Raw genomic sequence first — 24,448 nt, forward strand, 5'->3', positions numbered from 1 at the left:
ATTAGATTTTAACCCATCCATATTGGCATTTGTCCAATAATTTGATTATTAAATATTGATTTATAAAGAAATAGATTTTTAGTCATCTATCTTGTAGTTATTCAATGTTGTTCATCAAATGTTAATAGAAATTAAATTTAAAAATTAAAAATAAAATTAAAAATAAAAGTTAATATATCATAAGACTATTGACTCATTATTTTCTTTATGCATATGTATTTATTAAAATACTAAATTATTGAGTGTACAAAATATATACAAATAAATATAATAATATAAAATAAGTATAAAATTAATTAACTTGCCATTAAATGCCAAATTTATTGAATTGTTAATAATCTACTTCTTATACTATCGATACACAATCAACAAATTTTTATCATCTGACATGAATCTCAAGGCGTGACATGAATTTCAAGATAATTTTTTCAGCAATGAACTTTCACTTCAATTAAAATTATCCAGAACTCTGATTTTGGTATTTTTATAGTCAAACTGACGGGCTCGATGAGATGAACCTAATGACACCAATATTAACCCATTTTGAGTCAAATTAAGAATAGATTGAGCAATTAAATCATTTTTGGAAGTTTGTGGTGTTGTGTGAGTATTTTTGTAGTATATATATATATTTTTTCTATTTGAATAAAGTTGGTGTAACCATCATTATCGAAAAAAAGTATTATTTTAAAGAAGAGCTTTAAATTTTAATAATTTCGTGCTATCATAAATTTTGATTTGTTCATAATTGAATGGATTAAATTAAGTTACATTTCAGTTTGATTTGGATCAATTATAGTAAGAATTTGTCGGATCTAGGTTTTTGGATTTCAGATTTTTGTTTAGCTCCATTTAACAAAACTAACCAATCCAAACGAACGGACAATGTACAATGTATAAGGTGATATGTTTGAAAACAGTTGGGTTTGATTTGAGATTAGCACCGCATATGGAGTCTGTATTCTATAAATTTCAAACTAAATACAATTATTTTTAGTTCAACCTCACAAATTATATCAAACAAATTCTAAAGAATTGTGCGCTTATTTCGTGATACAGTGATTGAGGGTGTAATTTTCCACCGCGAAGCCGCAAATTCGACTCACGTATATTGCTTTCGAGGTCTAAAAAAATCCAAACCATATTCCTTTCCATATATAAATTTGAGAATAACCTAGGAAGAATAGGGTTTCTTGTGACCTAAATTAATGTTCCTTCCTCCCCACCAAAACTATAGCAATGTTGGGAAAAAAAATGGCTGAACACCCCCCATCTCTTTGATTTTACATCCAACGTCTCTAGAAGTTCTTGCAATCTGAAAATCAAATCGCCATAAATAGTGCCGTTTTTCATTCAACTTCGCCGGGGGGCCGTTGGCCCTCTCTTCTCCGCCGTGCGACGGCGGCTATCGCGGCCATTAATCCGTGCCCTCTTCAATGGAAGGATGTTTGGTTCCGGAGGACGAGTCTTCTTCTGTTGATGTCTGCTACATCCTCCGTCAGCTTCAACACGTCGGCTTCTGCTCTGCTCTCGATCCCATCACCGACGTCTCTCGGTTCGAGCAGATTCTCTCGGTTTTCTTAAAGGAGCTTCACTGCAAGAGTGACATCCGGCCATTCCCGGCCATGCTTGGCGATGGGAGGCCGATAGATTTGCACAAGCTGTACCTTCTGGTTTCTAAGAGAGGCGGATACAAGTCCGTGACGGCTAACAAGGCTTGGGCTGTGGTGGCGGAAGAACTCGGATTGGAATCGGCAATTGGGTGTCCCTTGAAACTGATCTATGCCAAGTACCTGAACTTGTTGGAGCGTTGTTTGCAGAGGGTTGCAGCCAGCAGGTTGGGAGGCTATTCGGCTTCTGAAGAGAATCTGGGAGTGTTGATGAGTGATTCTGAGTCTGAAGTTAGAAGTCTTTTCAAGGAGATTCTGAAACAGAAGAAGAAGGATGGTGTGGATTTCGCACTGTCGCCGCATTCAAAGAGGGATCAGTTCTTGACTCGAGCAAGACAGAAGGAGCCAATGTTGCTGCTTGAAAATGCCAAATGTGTTGGTCGAAATGATTCTAGTGGTTTGGGTTCGAAGTTGGCGAACGGGAGTTTCTCATCTCTTAAGAGGAAAAGGGAGCCAATGGCGAGCATGTTGAATTGGGTGAAAACTGTAGCAAAATGTCCTATTGATCCTTCTACAGTAAAGATTCGGCCATCAGATGGCCTGAAAGATATAAAAAATTTGGTCGGTCTGCAATATTCTCTTGCATTTCAAGCACGGAAGGCGTTATTTCTTCAAAAGTTCCAAGGCAAGGACATTGATGCATCTGCCTCTCAGGTATTCATTTGTAGTTATATTTCATCGGATCAGTTTTTAATCTTTGAAAATAGATGAACACTTCTAAGGCCTCAATTTGGCAAGATTATTGTTTGTTGTGCTATTTTGTATTTTAGCATGATATTGCGCTTTGTTGTTGAGTAGAATGGATAATTGTTTGGCGCAATGGCTGTTAAGTTTGGTATAGCCTTAAAAACTAAGCTTGATAGTTTTCTACTGTTTTTTTTTCATGGAAGACGTAGTTTTTGCGTTGATGATCTTCATGTTGTGAAAGACGATGACAATAAAGCAAAAATTGGAATGAGAAATTCACAAAATAGAGAAAAACAGGAACACACAGATTTACGTGGTTTGACAAATTGCCTACATCCACGATATTGCAGAGAATGTTATTATCTTGATGATTACACAGCTTTGATAGCTTCAACGTTTACAAGAGAACTCTTTCTTTCTCTCCCTCTCTTTCTCCTTTCTTCCTCTCTCTCTTTCCCACTGTTTGTAACCGAGAGATTCAAACTGAGAAGAAGAAGAGAAACCAAAGAGATAGCTTATTCCATGCATATCAATTCTAGCTAGGGTTGTAAACGAGCTGAGCTTGAGCGAGCTCAGGCTTGGCTCGTGTTCGGCTCGTTCGTAATCGGCTCGTGTTCGAAAACGACTCGTGAACAATGTGTTCGTGTTCAACTTGATTTAAATATTTGTGTTCATGTTCGACTCGATAATGACTCGTTAAAATTAAACTGAAAAAATAGATGTAGAGTACTGGTTTCGAACCTGAACCAAATATATGCAAAACATGACACATAACCACATTATCATAAGAGCAGTTACGATTTAAACTTAGATATAAATATATATAATATATTATTATATAAATAATATGTGTAATATATTTTTATATAAATAATTATATAATTTTTTTTATTTCGAGTTAAAACGAGCCGAACACGAGCGAACAAAGAGTTGTTCGTGTTCAACTCGTTTATAATTTGAGCTTTAAAAACTTGTTCGTGTTCGACTCGAGCTAGCTAATGAGCCGAACACGAGCCGTTCACGAACAATGAGCTTTTTTGACAACCATAATTCTAGCCATTATATGGGCCCAATTTTGGCCCATATAAGTAGGGGTGTAAACGAACCAAACACGAACGAACAAAGCTTGTGTTCGTGTTCGGTTCGTTTAAAATTTTGTTTGTTTGAAATAAACTCGTGTTCGTTTCCTAACGAACGAGCCGAACACGAACCGAACACGAGCTGTTCGCGAACGACGAGCCAATTTGACATCCCTAATATTAATATATAAAAATAATATTATATATTAATTATATAAATTATATTATATAAATATACAATATCTATATTAGTATATTACTACTATAGTATATTAATATATTATTATTATTATTTTATTATATATTATAATTTATAAAATTTAATGTTTTAAAATATAATAAATTTTTTATATATAATTATTTTATATTATTTTATATTTCAAACAATAACGATTCGAACACGAACGAACGCATCACTGTTCTTGTTTGGTTCGTTTAACTAACCGAACGAAAAAAATTTGTTCGTGTTTGTCTCGTTTACTTATCGAACGAATCGAACACGAACTCATTGACGAACCGAACACGAATTGTTCGCGAACAACGAGCTTTTTTGACAGCCCTACATATAAGGAAACTCAAGATTTGTAAATTCCAGGCAAGAGATTAATCTAGGCAAAGCTTAATTAAGCAATATTAACTAAGTTTTCCTTAATTCTTTATGTCAAGAAAGACAACTGCCTTAAATGAAAACGAGAGGCGATAAGCTACAACAGGGAACAAATTACATAGGGAAATAAACTTAAATAATTTCCATAAGTGCCGAGATCATCAATTCAAGGAAGTGGACTGGGCTCCACCTTACTTAACAATTCTCTCACTTGGAGACTAGGACACTAGCTACATCGCCTTCTTCTTCAGACGTGATATTCTCCACCTCTGTAACTTTAAGCATCTGTCTTTAAGCTAAAAGATCAGTTGAAGTCGGCACAACTTCAATTTCTTATCTGTTCTGACAAGCTTCTACTTGCTCGAATTTTCATCTTTTAAGATTTCTTCATAACTTTGCAATTCTCCCCCATATGTCAATATAATGTAGTTCAAGGTCGGTGAGTAACGCTGAGGAGAATGTCTATTTTTGACTGACCTGCAAATTGTAGTTGTAGGGGTGGAAAATCTGCAACTGACTGCGGAATAATATGAATGGGTGTCCCAGATCCACTTTTCTCATCACTAACATTACTGTCTTGCACTGTGACCTCTAATAGATCAACAAACCTTAAATTTCTATTGTGGTCATCAATGATTGGGGCATAGTAACAATAGTCTCCAAGAGATGTCACTGGAGAATGTCCTCACACATCTGTGTACAAGATCCAGTTTTTCTGCCTTTGGCGCTCCGCCACTTTCCAAGAAACTGACATTCATCTGCTTCCCCATAATACAACTCTCACACATGCTGAAATCAACTAACTTCAGCTCTGGTAGCTTGCCTCTGAACTGAAGTTCTTTCATGCCCATCTGACTCATATGACATAGCCTGAGAAAACTTATAATTATATATAGTATTTCAGTTTTCTTACCTTGAGCTAGTACCAATGCCCCATTTGAAACCTTCCAGAAGCTATTTGAGAATACTACTGAATGACCACCCTCTTCGAGCTGCCTAACATAAATGAGATTTTTCTTCAATTCAGAAATGTGTCTGATCTTTTGCAAAATTCATTTGCTTTTGTTAGGGATTGCAATATCAACGTCTCCCATCCCTACCACGTCCAGAGTTTTTTCATCAGCCAGATACATCTTCCCAAAGTCACCTATAACATAGTTCTGCATTACCTTTCGGTGAGAAGATGTATGGAAAGAAACCCTTGAATTAACAGAACTTTGAATTGCCAGCAATAGTGCATTTTATACTTCTTTGTTACAACATTAGCGCTATCATCCTCTGTCTTCTTCGGATTTTTGTAGTTCTTTTTTATGTGACCAGCTTTACTGCGATTTCAGTAGGTTGCTTGCTGACTAGGTTTTGACTTGCTCTTGCTTCTGTGCTTTGATTTTAATCTTTCTCTGTTTAAGTTCATGTTCTGTGATCTACCTCTGGAATCAACATTTAATGTTGAACTCTAATCCGAGGTCTCGCCAGAATCTTTTCAGCGCATCTTAGTCAAAATTAAATGACGAATATTATCATTTTCCATCTTAGATTTACCTGCAGAATTGCTAGCTGTTATTATCGTGGCTTCTCAGCTATTTGATAATGAAACCAACAATATCAGCGCAAGTATCTCATTGTCAAAATTAATTTCAATAAACGACAATGATTTGTGATGATATTGAAATCATTCAGATGTTGAGCGATAAACACACCTTCCTCTATCTTTAAGTTGAATAACTTTTTTATCAAGTGCATCTTTTTATTCACCGATGACTTTTTATATATACCTAATAAATCTGTCATGAGATTTGTAGTAGTCATTTTCTTGATGACGTTGTGAGCAATAGTTCTCGACATGATTAATCGAATAACCCCCAGAACCTGTCGATCCAACTGATTCCAATCCGTCTCATTCATCTTTTTCGGTCGCTTTCCCAGTAACGGAAGATAAAGTTTCTTCACATAGAGATAGTTCTCTATCTGCATCCTCCAATAATCAAAATTTATGTCATCGAATTTCTCGATCCCTGATGTCATGATCTCCGACCATCGTTCTTCCTTAGATCTGTAACCACGACTCTAATATTAGTTGTTGTGAAAGACAACGTCAATAAAATGAAAAATTGGAACGAAAAATTTGTAAAATAGAGAAAAACACGAACACAGAGATTTACGTGGTTCGGCAAGTTGCTTAGGTCCACGGAGTTACAGAGAATTTTATTATCTTGAGGATTACACAGAGTCGATAGCTTCGACATTTACAAGACAACTTCCTCTCTCTCTCTCCTCTCTTCCTCTCTCTCTTTCTCACTCTCTGTAATTGAGAGATTCAAACCGAGAAGAAGAGAAACCAAAGGGATAGCTTTTTCCATGCATATCAATTATAGCCATTATATGGGCCCAATTTTGGCCCATGTAAGGAAGCTCAAAATTTGCGAATTATAACAGGCGGGAGATTAATCTGGGCAAAATTTAATTAAACAATTTTAATTAAGCTTTCCTTAATTCTTCCTGTCAAGAAAGACAACTGCTTTAAATGAAAATAGGAGGCATCATGCTATAACAGAGAGCAAATTACATAGGGAAATAAACTTAAATAATTTCCATAAATGTCGAGATCGCCAATTCAAGGGAGTGGACCGGGTTCCACCTTACTTAACATTTCACCCAATGGATTTTGCATGGGATGTTGATCCTTCAAATTCTTGCAATGCTTGTCCTGTCGAGTTTTGCATCAACCTTCATGAAGCATGTCTAATTAAAACTTATCATTGGGGTTCAACTTGAAAATTTTCATCTAATTCAGAGTCTCACGAACAACAATTTCAGAACTCCTAAATGTGCCGAATCATTTGATTTAGACATTTTATAGCACTATGCTTGGGGCTTAGGACCTCCATTGGTCCCTCCATTGTTAATAAGGATTTGATGGTCCAATGTAAATTTCAAAGATGGCGTGACTTGAATTTTCACCTTGTGATCGACCAAATGACCAAAATGCTTCTCAATTATGGAGACATTTGATCCCACACAAATTTAGAGATTACATGACCGTCAATTTTCCGATAAACTTCACCAAAACACTAAAACAACCTTCTTGTAAATGCTAAGCTCCTCACAAAGGAGAGTTGGGACCCTCCTATTTAATCTCGAAGAGAAACTAATCTAAATTGATTTCAACTTTTACATTGAACCTCACTAACTCTCCTAAGAACTAGACTATCTTTAAGGAGAAAAATTCAAATTGATTTTCTGGCCTTTTGCCTCAGTTAATAGTGTGCAATATATAATATTATCAACACATATCTTTCAATATAATTTTATTGGTTTAACATTGCTCATGGGAAAGGAGGCCCACTATCTTTCATTTAAATATAACTCATACCATTCAATGTGCACCTCTATGGGATCTCCCATTCTTGTTGAGATCTATAAAGGTTAATTATCTTGTTTTTTAATTTTTTTTTCTCTCGTCCTTTACAATAAATATCAACATTAAAGTTCATCTGAATTCTCCATCCAAGGATTAGGGGGCAATCAAAGATCCTAACAATATAGTGGGGTGTCCCAAGAATGTCTTTTTAAGACAATAACTATAAATGATCATGTACACCAACTATATCTCCAAGTAAAAATTGCTTGCTTGACTTCAACTTACTTCACCTGGTACTTCTAAGATATCGATGATAATGGGATGGTCTGATTACTACATCACAATCTCTTGAGGACATGTGAGATATAAGCTCATCGTCGACATTTTGCATTGAGCTTCATTGCTTATTCTTCAATTGGCATCGCCATTGAATATTTCAATGAAGTTTGAGGGGAGCGTTGAAAAATATCTAAGGGCTAGCAAAATTGACAGTCTTAGAATTGCTAAATAAGAAATAAAAGGCGTCGCAAATTCACTTGTTGAATAAGAGAAAACTTGGGTCAAATATTCATGTGCTTGACATGGAAAAAGGGGCTTTTACAAATTGTTGCATTCTCTCATCAGCTCAGATAAGAGACTTTGGACAATAATTTTAATTTTTAAAATTTTCATAATTTGTATTTTGTAATTATATTCTTTTAAGTAGTTTTGTGTATAAATACCCACTAGGGGAATGTACATGTCAAGCTTTCTTGTCATTTCTTCTTTTCTATATTTTGCTTTCTTTTTTAGTTTTAGGAAATTTTATCCTAACATTCTCATTCATGCTTAACTTTTTAGGATTCTATTAGTATTTTTTTGGTCATTGATTACTTGGGATGTGTGTTACAGACTGATATGACCCAAGAAGGTTTTTCCACAGAAATTAGGGCAAGCGAATATTTTATTGCAGGAATATTAAATAACTCAACATAAATACATACGATAAACACCTACCATTCGAGAGGTAAAAGATCTCTCTCAAACCCTAACCATAAGACTCAAGATAACAAGCTCATGCATAACTCCAACCCTAATGATATTAGTCATATTTATACCCAAAACAATAATAATAAAAGACTAAATTGCTCTTAGTTAATAAAAGACTAAATTGCTCTTAGCTAATAAAAGACTAAATTGCTCTTATGTTACGACGTAACAATAGTCCCCTTTAAAAAAAACACACTGTCCTCAGGGTGGGAAAAAATGAAGGTGCTCCTCTATCACAACTTTCTCTTTTTCTTTATCCCTTGTCTTCTTGTCACAGTGTAAGAATCTGTAATGCTTGATCCTTGTAACGGTGTCATGGGCCAAACTTCTCATCACACTGAAAACATAACTCTTCGGTTCGCTTCTCTTAAATCTATCTAAGACGCTTAAGTGTCGCTCCCGGTCATGGCTCATTATTCCTGTCTCGTGGAGCCTCCCTCTAGACTTTCACTATTCAATTTTTTGGCATTATTATGGTTGTAGCAATTTGGTATTCCACTCCACATGTGTTGTTCCTATTCACCTGTTCCATTGCTTTTTTTTTTCAACCAACTATGTTAATTCCATAGTTTCTCTCAATCCTCGTGGTCTCAGCATATGAATTGATGCTCGAATCTCTGGCTTCAATAAAATTGTCTTCCAACATTTCTTTTGATATCCCTCTTAAACAGTCGGGTAACATTTCAAATTTCTTCTTATACTCCATTAAGAACCCTTTTTGAATCATTGTAAAAAATTGTTCATGTAAATCTTCTTCTCAAATGCTCGAAAATATTCCAAAAATCAATCCTTAAATTCTTTCCGCAAGCAGCTCTATTATCTAGCCTCCCTCCATTGAAACTAAGTTAAGGCTTTCCCCTCCAAGCATAATCCTGTTATCATGAGCTTCTCCTCCCTATTTAGACCTTTCACCCTAAAATATCGACCTGGTACACCCACTCACGTGCATCTTAACATCTCCACCCCAACTTCTCCTGCTGGTGTTTCCCCCCATATAGTGAGGATAAAACTCCCTCCTTCGATCATAACCAAACCTCATTCTGGTTTCTCTCCTTTCTTCTTTGTGCTCCTCCATACCCTCTGCATGATTCCTGCTCCATGTTTCAGCCCAACCTCCCCCATCAGAAATCTCAAATCCACCCACCATCATAGCCCTATGAGGGGGTTTTTGTTGGTGGACATTTTTCTCCTCATGTTCCTTTCATTCAATCTCTTTTTCTTTTGATTTATCTAAGGATCCTCGGGTCATCTCTTGGTTATGTTATGCAAATTGAACTATCGGCAGGGCCTTGGATTGCATCTCAATAGCTTTATCGTCATCTCCTACAAGCTCTCCAATCGGCCCTCAAATCGGCCCTCAAATCGAAGACAAACCTTCATTCTATGATTGAGAATCTTTCCTCCATCTCATATTTAATTTGGCTCACATCTTCTTCCAATTTGTTCTCCAAATCATTCACTTTCTTGGCCGTCATTATTCCCAAAACTATGTTGATCACGAAAGCTTTCATTGATCTCACAAGGAATTCTTGTACGTCGCGATCCGGTTCTAATTGTGAGGTTTGGTCACCAGTGGTAGCGACGTATAACTGCACTCCTGCATGCCATGTGGGATTATAAACGCCAAGATCCTGGAATCCTTGTATGTGAGTTCAACACAGATCTTTGGACGTCGTGCGGAACTCCAGAAAGCCGCTATCTTGAATTCTTATACGCACCGCAATCCTTTGCTTGCCTCCATTGTCTTCCAAGGAATTCCTATGCGTTGCGATCTCGATCGCGAGGGTTTGATGTGCTTGTAAACTACGATCCGTTTTTGATCTTCCATAAATTAAAAGCTCTAATGCCAACTTGATACAATCCGAAAAGTTTTTTGCACATAAATTATGATAAATGAATATTTTAGTGCAAGAACATCAAACAAGTCAACACGAATACATAAGATAAGCACCTACAATTCGAGAGGCAGGCGATCTCTGCCAAATCCTACAGTTCGAGAGGTAGGACATCTCTCGCAAACTCTAAGACTCAAGACAACAATCTCATGCATAACCCTAACCTTAAACATATTAGCCCTATTTATACCCTACAACAACAATAATAATAAAACTAAATTACCCTTAGGCTACGGCGTAACACAAGCCTTATCTTATTCGCGTCTTCTAATTTTTTTAATCTATGATATTTTCTTCTTACAGTTTACTTTTGAAGTTTTTCAACTAGATATTTTCTTGATGCAGAACATCCTTGACTATTTTCCTGGACTATTTATTAATAATTTTGCATCCAATAAAAAATTATCATGTGCTAACTTTTGTTCTATTAATGTTAACCCTCTTGTTTTCCATACTAGGATTTATCAGGGCAATGACATTTACAGTTATCATTCTCCATAATACTTAATTTTGAATATTTTTTTTGAAGGACCTTCCCTAAAAACGAAAGACATTGTCGTGTTGGTCCTTGACATAATCTATATGGTTGAAAATAATTTTATTTTTCTCAGATTATTTGTAATACTTAGTATTGTTTCACCGTATTTAGTAACTTAGCATACTATTGGGACATCAACTACAGTGATGCTTGATCATATTTGACAAATAAATCATGTAAATATCTTTTTTTTTTTTTTTTTTTTTTGTGAATTTTTTATTGGCTCTTTGGCAGAGAGGCATCTCCATGGTTGACCTATTTATGATATTTCAAACGGATTACCCTGTGTTATTGTGATGTTCTTCAAACTTTACTTCATATCTCTTTGTAAATCTATCATCGGACTCTTAAATTTAATTTTCCTATAACTGCTATAATTTTGAATATTCATTTATTCTTTTATTATTTGAAATTTTATTGGTTGTTATAATATCATTAACAAGACATATTGACCAAACTTCTCAAATAGCTCTTATAAATCTTTACTTTTTTGGTATGCATATCTTTTGAACCGTAAGTTTTTTATGGATGTTCATAGAATTTATTCTGATTTTGTATTTTTTACTGTATATTTGATAAATTTTTATTTCTGCTTTTTTATAAAATGTTTTTATTAGAGTTCTCAATTTCAAATTAACAAAATATATGTATTTTTTTTTTAAATATTTTGGATTTATTTGGTACAAATTTGCTTTTGTTGTTTTTAATATAACAAAATCGCCATACCCTTACAAAGTTTGACAAGTTATTTGAAGCTATTTCATATACGTGTGTGTATTGATGTAATGAGGGTGCACATGTTTACTGGGGATTTTTAAAGCGCATATCTCATTCAAGACAATACTGCCTATTGAAAGGAAAACCAAGGGAAAACTTCCATACCAAGCTAAGGATCTGGGTCTTATTTTTTCAAGTGAAATCATATTACATTTAGTTTTAATGTAACTTGTCTGATTATCATCTTTTGAAATCCTTTTTTGGTTTTAGCTGTTCATTGCTCTCTTTTTCTTCTCCTTTCTACCCAACATTTTGTACAAATCATCAAATTATCAAATACCATAGCTATTACTTTGATTGCTAACCTCTTCGCAATTTTCTTAAATTTCCCATATTTATTTTCTGGCTTGGTAACTTTTTCAGACATTCTTGGAAAGCACATTTATTTTATTTGTAACTTTTTGAACCTTTTTATTTCACAACATCACTTAGGTCACATGTAATTCATTTCTGTGGTATGAAATCTCTATGAGAATTTACTTAATTCAACTAGCAATATACTTCTAAATAAAGTTTGGGCTTATTTTTAAGGGTTTAATTGGGGTTGCGGCACTTATGGTTGTGATGCTCCCAAATTAAATCCCATGTTGTCAGGCAACTTCCTGCTTGGCTATACCAGAAAGCAATTTTCTTGACCAAGCCAATTTAGTTTTGGTTTGGGAACAAATGCAATGCAACGACACTGGTGATCCTGCTATCATAAACTTAAGTTCCAGTCTGCCCTTTTTAAAAATTTATTTACGAATATTGGTAATTCCTTTTTAGTTCTATTATTATAGTTAATTTTTTCTCTCTAGTTTTTGATTGCCATTCAATGCTATTTCAGATTTTTTTTTTCCCTGAAATTACCTTGTAATCTCTGCAAAAAGTTTTTATCTTTTCATTAAAAATAATTTATCTGTAGTTTAGTTAGTCTAATTTCCACTATAATTTTTTTCCCCCTTATTTCTTGAAATATCTGTTGACTATTACTCAATCATATGATATCATGAAATCAAATATATTTCTCCCCTTGCATAGATTATTTGTTTTTTTTTTCTCATTTTTTTGTGATACATAGTGGAGAGTATGGATTGAATATAATCATATACTCCTTTCCAATAATTTGTTTAAAAGTAAACCAGTCTACACTTGATCTTATTTTTCATCTATTTGTATTTTTACTTTATTCCTTTTATCTCCCTACATCTTAAAGCTCTTAATCTTATCCTATGCCTTAACTTTTTTTCCATTTTCATTTTTTTTTTGTAAGCATGCGATATTTCTACTTCTTATCATGGTGTTAGACTTTTTTTTTTTCTCTTCTGAAATTCCACTTAACTCGAAGAATAACCAAATTTGATCTCTTTTAAGGATGCAGGTTTTTTTTAATCTTTTGTTGTTTTGGGATAGGTTATCTATTGACCTATTTGCCATTAATTGAGTTTATGATTGTTGATATGCATTATATTTTAGGCGCCGTCAACCCTTGTTTGTGTATTTTCTCAGTTGAGTTTCGGCAAATCAATTCTTATTAGATGTTAACTTCCAAGTTATTTCATACTGTTCACCATTATTTGGTTGATTTGTGTTTCAACTCTAGGTTACTTTTTCATCACAATTAGTGAAGGTCCGTGGGCATCACTTTTGGGAATCCCGTTCTATTAGCTATTAGCCTACTATTAGCTATTGATCCATTATGTAAATTTAAGCACTAGCTTAATGATTTACTGTAAACCTATCATCAGCCCTCGACCTCAAATTTAATATTCAAGCTTGGGATATACAATGATAATTTTTATGAATGCATTACAATTGGCTTTGAGATCATGGTGATTGTGATATCACCAAAACAAGCATTCTCTAATTATTTTAAAACTACTAATTTCTTTGAGAATTTCTTGCTTTACTAAACTTCTTGATATTATTTTAAAAACTAAAAAGATGTTTGAGGAGTGGAGGAAGAGTATTTTGGTCCCCATTTTTAAGAATAAAGAGGATGCACAAGAGTGTGTAAATTATAGAGGAATTAAGTTAGTGTCATATATTAAAATTATGGGAGAGAGTAATTGAACATAAGTTAAGATTGATACAAAGATTTCTCATAATCAGTTTGGATTCATGTCGGACAAGTATACGATGGAAGCTATACGTTTATTGAGAGGTTTGATGAAGAAGTACAAAGAGATTAAGGAGGATCTACATATGATTTTTGTTGATTTAGACAAAACTTAGAATAAAGTTCCAAGAGAAGTTTTTTTGGAGAGTTCTAAAGAAGGTGTTGATATGACTTATATTCAAGTCATTAAAGATATGTATACTAGAGCTATTACTTGTGTTCGAACAAGAGGGGGATTGACCAAGTATTTTTCTATTTCTGTACATCAGGGATTGACTTTAAGCCCATAACTTTTTTTCTTTTAGTTATGGATGCTCTCATTGGACATTTGCAAGAGGTTGTACCTTGGTGTATGCTTTCAACTGATGATATCCTTCTTGTGGATAAGACCAAATAAATAGTTCATGAATAACTTTAATTACGGAGTTCTACTTTAGAGTCTAAATGTCTTTGTTCGAGTAGATCTAAAATTAAATACATGGAATGTAATTTTAGCAGTAGTAGATCTATTAGCGGAGTTGTAACAATGGGTGATCAAATCATTGAAAGGAGTGAATATTTTAGATTTCTTGGTTCTATTGTTCAAAGTGATGTTGACATATATGAGTATGTTATTAGTAGAATTCAAGTTGCATGTTTGAAGTGGAGGAATGCTTTAGGCCTATTATAGAAAAATATTGCTTGGACTTAAAGGAAAATTTTACAGGATGGTGGCGAGACCTACAATGCTTTATGACGCAAAATGTTGGCCTATAAAAGAGAAACATAAAACTAAGGCTTTACATTTAAAAACAAAACGAGAATCAAATATATTTGTGAAAGTGTTAGTGTAGCTCCAGTGGCAGACAATGTTAGACAGAGTTGCCTTAGATGGTTTGGTCACATTAAACGTCGACCATCTGATGATCCATTTATGAAAGGAGATCTTTTATATTCGACTTATGTTAAGAAATGTAAATGTAGATCTTAAAAGTTTTGGGCATGTTGTATAAAACATGATCTTAATTTTTTAGAATTGAATGAAAATATGGCACTCAATAGGGCACAATGGAGAAAAAAGATTCATGTAACCGTCCCCACTTTGTAGGATAAAGCCTTTTTGTTGTTCTAATTTTTTTGAAATGTTTTTTTTAAAGTTCCTTTCACATTAAATTGGGAAGCTCAACTTATGAATGCTTTGTCAGTTCCTCTTTCATGCTCACACTCCATCTTAATTGATAACTTTAGCATGTGATTTTTCTCTTTTATGTTTAAATAATACAATAAAGTCCTGATTTATTTGTGCATTTTAAAGTTAATCTCTTTGTTTGGCATATAGCATATAAATTAAGTATTTGCAGTCAAAAAGTCTTGATTAAAATAATTAATCTCATGTAGATTGGCCCACTATATTGAAACTGTGTTTCACTATTTTGCCTGTATTGCTTGATCTTCTGTCAACATAGGACCATTTTTATTTATCTATTGTGTGATTGCATTTGACCACTATTAGCATCATTATTACTTCTGTTGTTATCATTACGTCTTCAAAACTAGAATGAGAAGAGAAGAGAGTTGAAAATGAGGGATTTTATGATTAGACTTTTATACCCCTGTTTTGTTTAAATAGATATGAGAAACCAGAGCTAAATAATAACTGGAGAAAGGAAATAGACCACTTTGAAACGAATCCTTAACTTGAATTAAATATACAACATAAATTGAATGTTGCTGTTCATAGATTGTTGTAGATGAAGAATTGTTGTCCAAAGAGTGTTGGATTATTGCAGATAAAATCTTAGTTTTTGTAGATGAAAATCTATTGGCCATGGATTGAATCTCATTTCAGAACTCTCTTTCAAGCTATGTTGTATATGTTAATCATTCCCTACTTAATTAGTTTGTCGAAACTAATTATGGGTAAAACATTGGTGAGGATATTCACAGTTTGAGGGTTTGCTGAACATAATTAAGTTGCATTACTCTATTTTCAGCTTTTGTTTGAGTTGAAATATCACTCTATCGCAATGTTTTTAGTCCATTTATAGTGGATAGGATTTGTTGCAATATCAGCATGATTGCATAATAAACTTTTAGAGATTTTCTACTTGATAATTTGTTTCTTCTAACAGTCTTTTTAATCTCATTCCTTCACAAATGCTATCAACATTGCCTTAGCTTTACCACTATTTTTTGAGACCGCGTACTATTTCTTACTTCCTCTTATAACTTTGTTCCCTCATACGTAAGTATTATATTTAAAAGTGAATTTTTAATATTGTGCGTCTCCAACACAGTCATATGACAAGTTTGATTTCCTTTTTGGCTGATTTTTTATATAACAAGCATTCCCTTTGCGTTATTTTGACTTTTCCTAGAATAATGTCAACAACTTTCTGTAGGATGATTATGGCAGAATTTAGATTTTTAAAAATAATTTTGATTAATTAAAATATTTAATCAAAATCAAAGGCTTTAAGAAATTTTTTCTTGATTGAATGCGCAGAGGATTCCAAACCAAGGAATGTAAAATCACAACAATGTGGTGCACTTGGAATGAAAATAAACTTTCTTCTTAAGAACTTTCTTGAAAAAAAGAAAAAGATGTGAAGAATGCTTGAGACATGGAGTTTTTAGAATTCAAGAGCAACATTTACATGAAGAAAGTGAGACTAGTTATAACCAAGGGGAGTTTTTTAATCAAAAGCCAATCATGTACAGAAGCCACTAAATCCAAAAGGTTGAGGATTTCGTGACGGTCACAAGATATGGGCAGAAAAATAAATTCTATCACTTTTATGATAATTCTTAAACATCTTAAATAATATTCAAATGCTATTAAATCATTTATTTAATAACTCATAAAAATTTCAAATATAATGAAATAAAATAGATATTCTAAAATTAATATCCAATTATATTATTTTGGTGAAGCTGATGTTATGTAGGAAATTTTTAAGAAAATACTCAGATTATGAAATTATAATTAAATATTTAAATATATTGATAAATAATTTAATTGATTATTCTTAATTAATGATTAATTAAGTGAATATATTTGATTGTGAGCAAAAAATAATCCTTGGAAGAAAAATCCTGTATTTTCTATCTTGAGCTCCAAGTTATTCATCTTTGATTCACCTAGGCTCAAGTCTTGATTCAATTTACACATCCATAAAATCAATGCTCCTGAAATACTTAATTCAAACATTTGATCTTCCAATCATATATTTGTTATCATCAAAATTAATAGAATTGATTATAAAGCTCATAAAACGAACATTTTCTTATGATAATTTGTAACATTATTCATGTATTGGCTTACATCATTACAAAGAACTCGATATCTGAATAGGTGGGAGAGAGGTAGATGAGCCTGCTTGCATGGCATTAATACCTTCCTTTATCAATAGGCACTGTTAGGTTCATTAGAGTTTTAGCATGTTTATATCCAAGCATTCTTGGTTTTTTGAAGTAGATCAATGATAGACTTCTTTTGGTAAATAAGAATACCTTTTTTATTGTGGCACTTTCATACCAAGAAACTATTTTAGATTTTTTAAGACTTAAATCTCAAATTCTCTTGTCAAAACCTTTTTTATATGGTTAGCTCTTCCTGGTCAAGTTATATGTTGATATGATATTGTCAATCAAAATCTCTTTTTTTTTCTATAGGTGAGCACTTGATAAAGTGAGTGAATAGTTTGGCATTGAGAATGCCGACATTTTTCGACATATTTAAAGAATATGATGAACTAAACATGAGGCCATATATCAAATTTTGAGTCTGCATACCTTATTTGTGGTTCTTTGTTTTTCTAAACTTGGTAGGATCTCCATATATACTTAATTCTCAAGTTCCCCATTAAGAAAAATTTACTCAATCAAAATATGTCACAATAGAGCAAAATTTTAATCATGATGAGTTTCGTAATGAAATATAATCTTGTTTTATAGTTAATACTATATGTATCGTTATGCTTTTTTGACAACAAATAAAGCTTTAAGTTATCTTCATTCCCATCTACTTTATATTTCACTATAAAGCTCTTTTTGCATCCAATCAAATTTTCCTTAGTTGAAGCTCCTCATAAAATTCTCACATATCATTGTTTTTCAAGGCCCAAATTTCTCACTACAATTTTCTTCCACTCAAGGGGTTTGAGATCTTCTTAACATTGTTTGGAATAATTATTTTTCAAGAGAAGTGACAAAAACATGAATTTCAAGTCTAAGCCTTCTACAAGTTATGAAATTATGGACTGTGTTATTTACATGAACCCATCTCTCTCTCTCTCTCTCTCTCTCTTCAGGAAATGGGACATTGGAGCATTATTATCATCTATGGATTTCTTACCAATTTGTATTTTATTAGTCATTGAACAATGTTTGAGCTGTTGGGTATGTTAGAGCTAAGTTAATTGCCACCTTGTTTTTTTCTCCCTCATGGTAGAGGCACGAAATAGGATTCATGTAGCCGGTGGGATTAAGGCTTTGTTGTTGTTGTATGGTAGAGGGACGAAGCTCATTTTATATGGGTTGAGTGGATTAATAAGTTGATGAGAGGGAGTTTGTTGCTCTTGACAGATTATGTAGGTAAATTGAGAGGCAATGGTAGATACTCGTTGTCTATGGGTTTGATGAGTGAGGATTGTGGATGATCAAGTAAGTTTTAAATGTAAAATGCACCACCGCCACGGTACTTTTGTTTTGGGGCGGGGGGGGGGGATTATTCAATAAAAATATCCTCAATATGATTAGGTTCTAATTTGTTATGGTGTTGAAAATGAATAATAATGAAGATTGAACACCCAATTTTTTTTTTCAATAAAAATATTCTTAATGGGATTAGGGTCTAATTTATTTGGGTCTTTTTTTTTTCAATTGTTTTCTTAGATATTTACTTGTACGTTGAATTTTCTTACCTGAGTGAGAAAGATTATATGGGAAGAGGAAATATTGGAAAGTGAGAAGAGTTGGATTGGAGTTGTTGGTACATGTTTGGGTTTTGTTCCTGATGCATCAGGAAGTTGATATAATATGGGTTTAAACTTCAACGGTAGAGTTCATAACTTCATTACATCATAATTGGTATTATACGAATTTGGACGTTTGAAGCTCCTTTTGTTTAGTGTTTAACCTTTCAAGGAGTATGACCTTAGTAGTTTGAAGGAGATGACAATTATTTATATCGATCCCATTTTGTTGTGTGGTGTTAGCACAAGAGGATTCATAGATAATATTTTTTTTAATAGAGAAATAAAAATAAGCCTTGAGTAATATGTTCTTTCATATTATCAAGTCTAATATGTTTAATCTTATTGCCAAATTAAATGAGGATCATTTTATGGAGTGTAAGGATTCTACTGTTATTGAATTTACTTTTTCAAGAGAAAAAAATTGAGGTCGTGCACGAGCAATCATTTGTGAAAGTAACAAACATTCTATCCCCATTGATATTAGTAATGAATATTGTCCTCAAACATGGGTGTGGATTAGGGAAAATTTTATTAAGGTTTTTGAGTAGCTAAGGAGGTAGGGAACTTTGTTATGTTTCCCCAATTGACACACCTCATGTTGCAACTTTGCAATTTTTATTTCATTAAATAAGATTGGAATTTGGCTTGTAGTACATTAAAAGATGGATAACCCATCTGAATGTGATGGTCCAAATTTGTGCCCTTCTAGCATCCAAATTTTCATATAAATGAAATTGAGGCTTGTGATTATTAATACTTGTGCTTAGATAGTAGAGCCCCTTTTTTTTCTTGGCATGCCAATCGTCTTCCTTATAATTTGATCATGAAGTAGATCATTAGTAGGATAATACTCTACAAATATCTTAAGCTAGATGTTAGATTTTAATACCTAATAGGTTTATGAATGATTAAAGCTGTAAGTAAACCAATGCACTTGATAAACAACTCGAACTTAGCTCGATTAATGCACATTTAAATTTGATCAAATTAGTTAATAAACAAGTTTGAACATTTTTTAATATCTTGAATGTTAAATGAACCAAACATAAACATATTCAAAATCTTATATTTTTGTTCACCAACAAATTTGTTTATTGTTTAACAAGCAACTTGTTAATGCTCTATAGTAAGCTCGATTATAGCTCATATTACATATGATATTTTATTTAAGTGAAATATGCTTCATATAACTCATTTACTTATATATTTTGTAGTACATATTATGATTTTACGTCAATATATATAATAATGAATTTTTTCTATATCATTATTTTGAATTGCACAATTTTCAATTTATGAGGTTTGCACTATGCTCGCAAATAAAAAATATGTCAATACTCAATTTCATAATTTTAAACGTAAACGGATTTATTTCCCTAAAAATTTAAGAGAGATTTTCACCTCTTCAAGAGGCTAACAGATTACCATCTTATCTGCGATGATAGAACACTAGGTTCTAAAACCTTCAACACAAATGATCGAGTTTCTTTATGATGGTGAAATTTAAATATCAATTTTGCTACATCTTGAATGGTTTGGAAACAAAATCAGTTTCCACTTTAGATATCTATAAGCATTCATAAACTTTTCTAAATTTTTTTTTAAGGTAAAAGGAGTTTTCAAAATTTCAATGTGGTCTTGCAGAAAGGGCAGAAGATGAATCTTTCCATTTATGAGGACTGTAATGGGGCTTCTAATCCAAATCTTCAAATGTCAAGATGCACCCAAAACACCCATTCCAAGCCATCTTATTCTGGTTCCTGTTCAAAATCTTCCACAGTATTTATGGCTGAGAAGGATAAAGGTCTCAATAATAATGCAAATGAGGCCAACAAATTCATTTTAACACGAAGGAGTTATGTACTTCCAGATTACTTGGCTGATTGTGCTCCACAACGTATACCTGTGGGTTCATCCTTTCAAGCAAGAGTGTCATCTTGGTCCACCAAGCCTGCTACTCCGTATGATTCCGACGACTTGAAATGGTTGGGAAGACGCATCTGGCCTCCAGAAAGTCTCAAAAAAAATCTTCCAACCCCACCAAATCTAATCGGGAAAGGAAGAGAAGATAGCTGTAAGTGCAGAAATCCCGGCTCAGTCGAGTGTGTGAGATTTCATGTCGCAGAGAAGCGTCTTCAGTTGAAATGCGAACTGGGCGCAGCCTTTTATGCATGGAGATTTCATTTAATGGGTGAAGAAGTTGCGCTGTCGTGGAAAGAGGAAGAAGAGCAGCGATTCAAGGCTGCGTTCCGTCTGAATCAACCGCCGCGTAGCCAAACTTTCTGGAAACAGCTTCGCCTGTGTTTTCCGAGAAGAGAAAACCGAGCCCTGGTGAGCTATTACTTCGACGTGTTTCTCCTCGCACGCAGAAGTTATCAGAATCGAGTGAGCCCGAAGAACGTTGACAGCGATGATGAGGAAACAGAATTCGAGTTTCTAAGTTGCAATTTTGGTTATGGCGCGATGAGATTTCATGATCCGAGATCCATTATATGCTCTCAGAATTTGCAGTGTGTTGATTTTGGGTGATCAGCTGTGTCTTGCAGATAACAGAGGACCGTTGGGAGGAGTTTTTCTCCATTTTTGGAGCAACGGTTATAACTTATGAGAGGTTCAGAAGTCTTTGCGCAGGGAAGATCAGGCCAAAGGGTGAGAGGAACACCTAAAAGGTACTTCATTTTCACTCTCTTCGATTTAAATTTTTTTTTTTTAAATAACCTGTAAATTGCATGCTCAGCTTCTGAAATTATTGCCATCTTAGTGGGAATGGGCACTTCTAGCTCATTTAGCAACTTAGAAAATCGTTTTAGTCATCAGATCAAATCATTTTGAAACGAAGTGGAACAAAACATAGATAGAGGGGTATTCATTCATTGGTCGTTTGTGTTTTCACTTTTCTCTGAAATTTTTATGCTTGCAGATGGTTGAAGTTTGTATATTCCAGTATTTCTTTTTATTTCAATGACTTGGTTTTTACATACATACCGTTCTTTTCGCTATGCATTCACATATCTAACCCCCAAATTTTAATTTTTACATTTATCCCGCTCAAATCTTTCACATCACATAAAAAATAGCACTATTTTGACTTGAAAAAAAAAGAAGAAGAAATACACCTTTTCATGTTAGTTAAGGTGGCATAGAAGTGAAAAGTTCATGTTCATGTTAGATATGTAAATGCATAGGAATTAAGCGGTATTTATGTAAATCTTCCTCCTTTTTATCTTTGTTTTCAGAAATGTATCTTTGAAAAACTTAATACTATGATGTGTAGGGTCTTGAATGATTTGGGATTTACATACAAACAACAAAATCTTGTGCCTTTTCCCATCAACTACATGGACTTGATATTTAAGGTCACATCAAAAATATCATTGATATTAACTTTTTTGAGAGGAATACTAAGCTATTACATAATTAAATATCAAAGTTTAGTTGGTAGATATGTAATTACATAATAATTGTATGTTTTTTATGGCTTTGGAAGTTTTATATTTTAGTGCTTCTCTTTTGTTGTGCTCAATATATTGTAGAGATTATATAAAGATATAACAAAGAGGTATCCCATGCAATACAAATGGCAATGATGTTTAGTCAAATTTATAAGAAATAAAAAAAGGAATATTATTTTATGATCATGTTAATTTACTAATTTTTTTTAAAACTAAATGCTTAAGATTAATGTCATTAATTTGTTTTAACTATTTTTTGTGATGTACTGACATGCTATCATTATCATATGTTTATCAAAAGACACATAATTAGTTTTTTATCATTATTTAGTGATTTTAATTCTAATGAACTGGGGCATGCAGTATGATTATATGCATATATATAATATTATAAAAGGCCAAATATGAAATCATTGACAATTAATATGGTCACCTTGAATCCAATAAGGTTTTACTAGCAAAAAACCTAATAGTTATTTGTTATTCAATTTTAATTTATATTTATATATAGTTGGTTTTATGGGACATTTTAAATTGAGAAGTTAAACACCAACTTAAGACAACCAAAAATTTTCTTATAGAGTCGTCACTTTGTGGGTCCATCAACTCAGTTAGCCAATGTCCAAAGGGTTTCACTGACTTATAAACCATCACTTAAAAAACATATGATTACAAAATTTTCAACGGAATTTTTTTGTATATTTAATAATTCAAACCTTATAATGTGCAAGAGATTTAGTTGTAATTCGTAATAACAACATACCAAAAAAAAGGGCTATATAATTAATGGAATATACAAGGAGTTGTGCAATAATAAAATAATGCAATTATATATTTCATTATGAGCAATAAATGAATCCATAACAAGTGGAGAAATAAGTATACTTGTAATAAACAAAGGTTTAGATTGGCAATCCTACAAGGTAACTATGAATCTAATACTAGGAGCAATGGTAACACCTCTAATAACAAAAGGCATGCTTATTTCCTAATAAAGAACAGTTACTTATTTGAGACAGGTGCTAAACTCCAAATTTTTTAACGGTTCACTTGGCATTATCCACTAGATCTTGTACAAAATGAAATTCATAATATAAAAAATTATGCAATTAAATTTAATTATTTATTAAATTAGGAGTAACATAATTGGCATAGTTTATTATTATTATTATATAAAGAAAATTTTTTCATTAAAATATAAGGAAAAAATAAAGAATTGAGGGGGCTTACAATGCCCAGTCGATCGAGGAAGAGAGTGGTTTTAGTCTTCTGACATCGGCCTGGTCAAAGAGAACGAGGAGGGGGGGAGAGAGAAAGCTAATAGATCGATGGTTGTAGGGGGGCTAACAAGACAAGACGACATACTAACCCTTTGTCTTCAAATGTATAAGGATTTGAGGTGGTGGAAAGTTTGTAAAGTTGCATAAGAGGTAATGGAAAGGAATCCATATCATGAAGGTGCTAGCGGGGAGAAAAAGGAAGGAGTCGCGTGGTTAAAATTTTTGGAAGTTGGTTTGAAAGTGAGCGAAGAATAGAAGAAAAAGTGTGAGTGATTTATGCAATCAGGTGGGGTGGCACCATAGAGACAAAAAATTGTGAAAATGGAGAGGTGACCGAGGAGGCTAAAATGAAATTTTGGATTTTACATATTACCCCTTTAATGGAATTTGGTCCTAAAATTCTTAACTTAGTTTTGGAATAGTTGTGGGTATTTCGCTGTTAGTACTTCTTCAATCTCTTAGGCCGCTACTTGCTCTGACTAGTTCTTCCAAAATATCAGTACAACATGAATAGATCAACGATGAAGTTGTCAAACTTCAAGCTCCAAAATATGATATGGTATACTTAATAATTCAAGTATTCTTATATCACTAATGACTCGCATTGGATGATATAAGAGTCGTTGTCATACACATAGCATTGTAGCATAGAGACATGGCAGATGTTGTGTACTCTTGAAAGTATTGAACGAAGAGTCAAAATGCATGCAAGTCCACTAGCTCTCTTGGTCGCCTGATAAGGATCAAGGAAGCATGGTTGAACTTTTCACATAGCCAAATCTTGTGAAATCCCTTGAATGGAATGAAGTTGAACACTTATATTTCTAACCCGATTGGTGTAATGGTTAGAGAACTAACAATGATGGGTGACCTTCTGGGAAGTTACACCAATGGGGCAAAAATTGTTAGGTTATCTGGCAAAACGGTCAATATCACTATGGATGTGAGATTAGGCTGTTACAAATAATATCAAAGCATTACACTAGCTTGAATATGGGAATTAAGCTTTATACAGAA

General features: G+C 33.3%; 1 protein-coding gene across 6 annotated transcripts in view; it reads left to right on the forward strand.

The window, feature by feature from the left end:
* Nucleotides 1–1,047: 1,047 nt before the first annotated feature.
* The window catches only part of LOC110025098 (reactive oxygen species modulator 1), a 51,248-nt gene continuing 27,847 nt past the window's right edge, over nucleotides 1,048–24,448 (forward strand). For 3 of the 6 annotated variants that reach the window (XM_020725373.1, XM_020725374.1, XM_020725376.1), the window contains exons 1-2: nucleotides 1,059–2,324; nucleotides 20,344–21,368. In XM_020725373.1, coding sequence (XP_020581032.1) covers nucleotides 1,437–2,324; nucleotides 20,344–21,228 — 1,773 coding nt within the window. In that variant the 5' untranslated portion in view covers nucleotides 1,059–1,436 and the 3' untranslated portion in view covers nucleotides 21,229–21,368. Of the gene's footprint in view, nucleotides 2,325–20,305; nucleotides 21,369–21,973; nucleotides 21,997–24,448 lie in introns of those variants that run through there. The other 3 variants (XM_020725375.1, XM_020725377.1, XM_020725378.1) reach the window with 3 other exon arrangements.

Source organism: Phalaenopsis equestris, unplaced genomic scaffold (genome assembly GCF_001263595.1).
Source record: "Phalaenopsis equestris unplaced genomic scaffold, ASM126359v1 Scaffold000288, whole genome shotgun sequence".
Taxonomy (NCBI): Eukaryota; Viridiplantae; Streptophyta; class Magnoliopsida; order Asparagales; family Orchidaceae; genus Phalaenopsis; species Phalaenopsis equestris.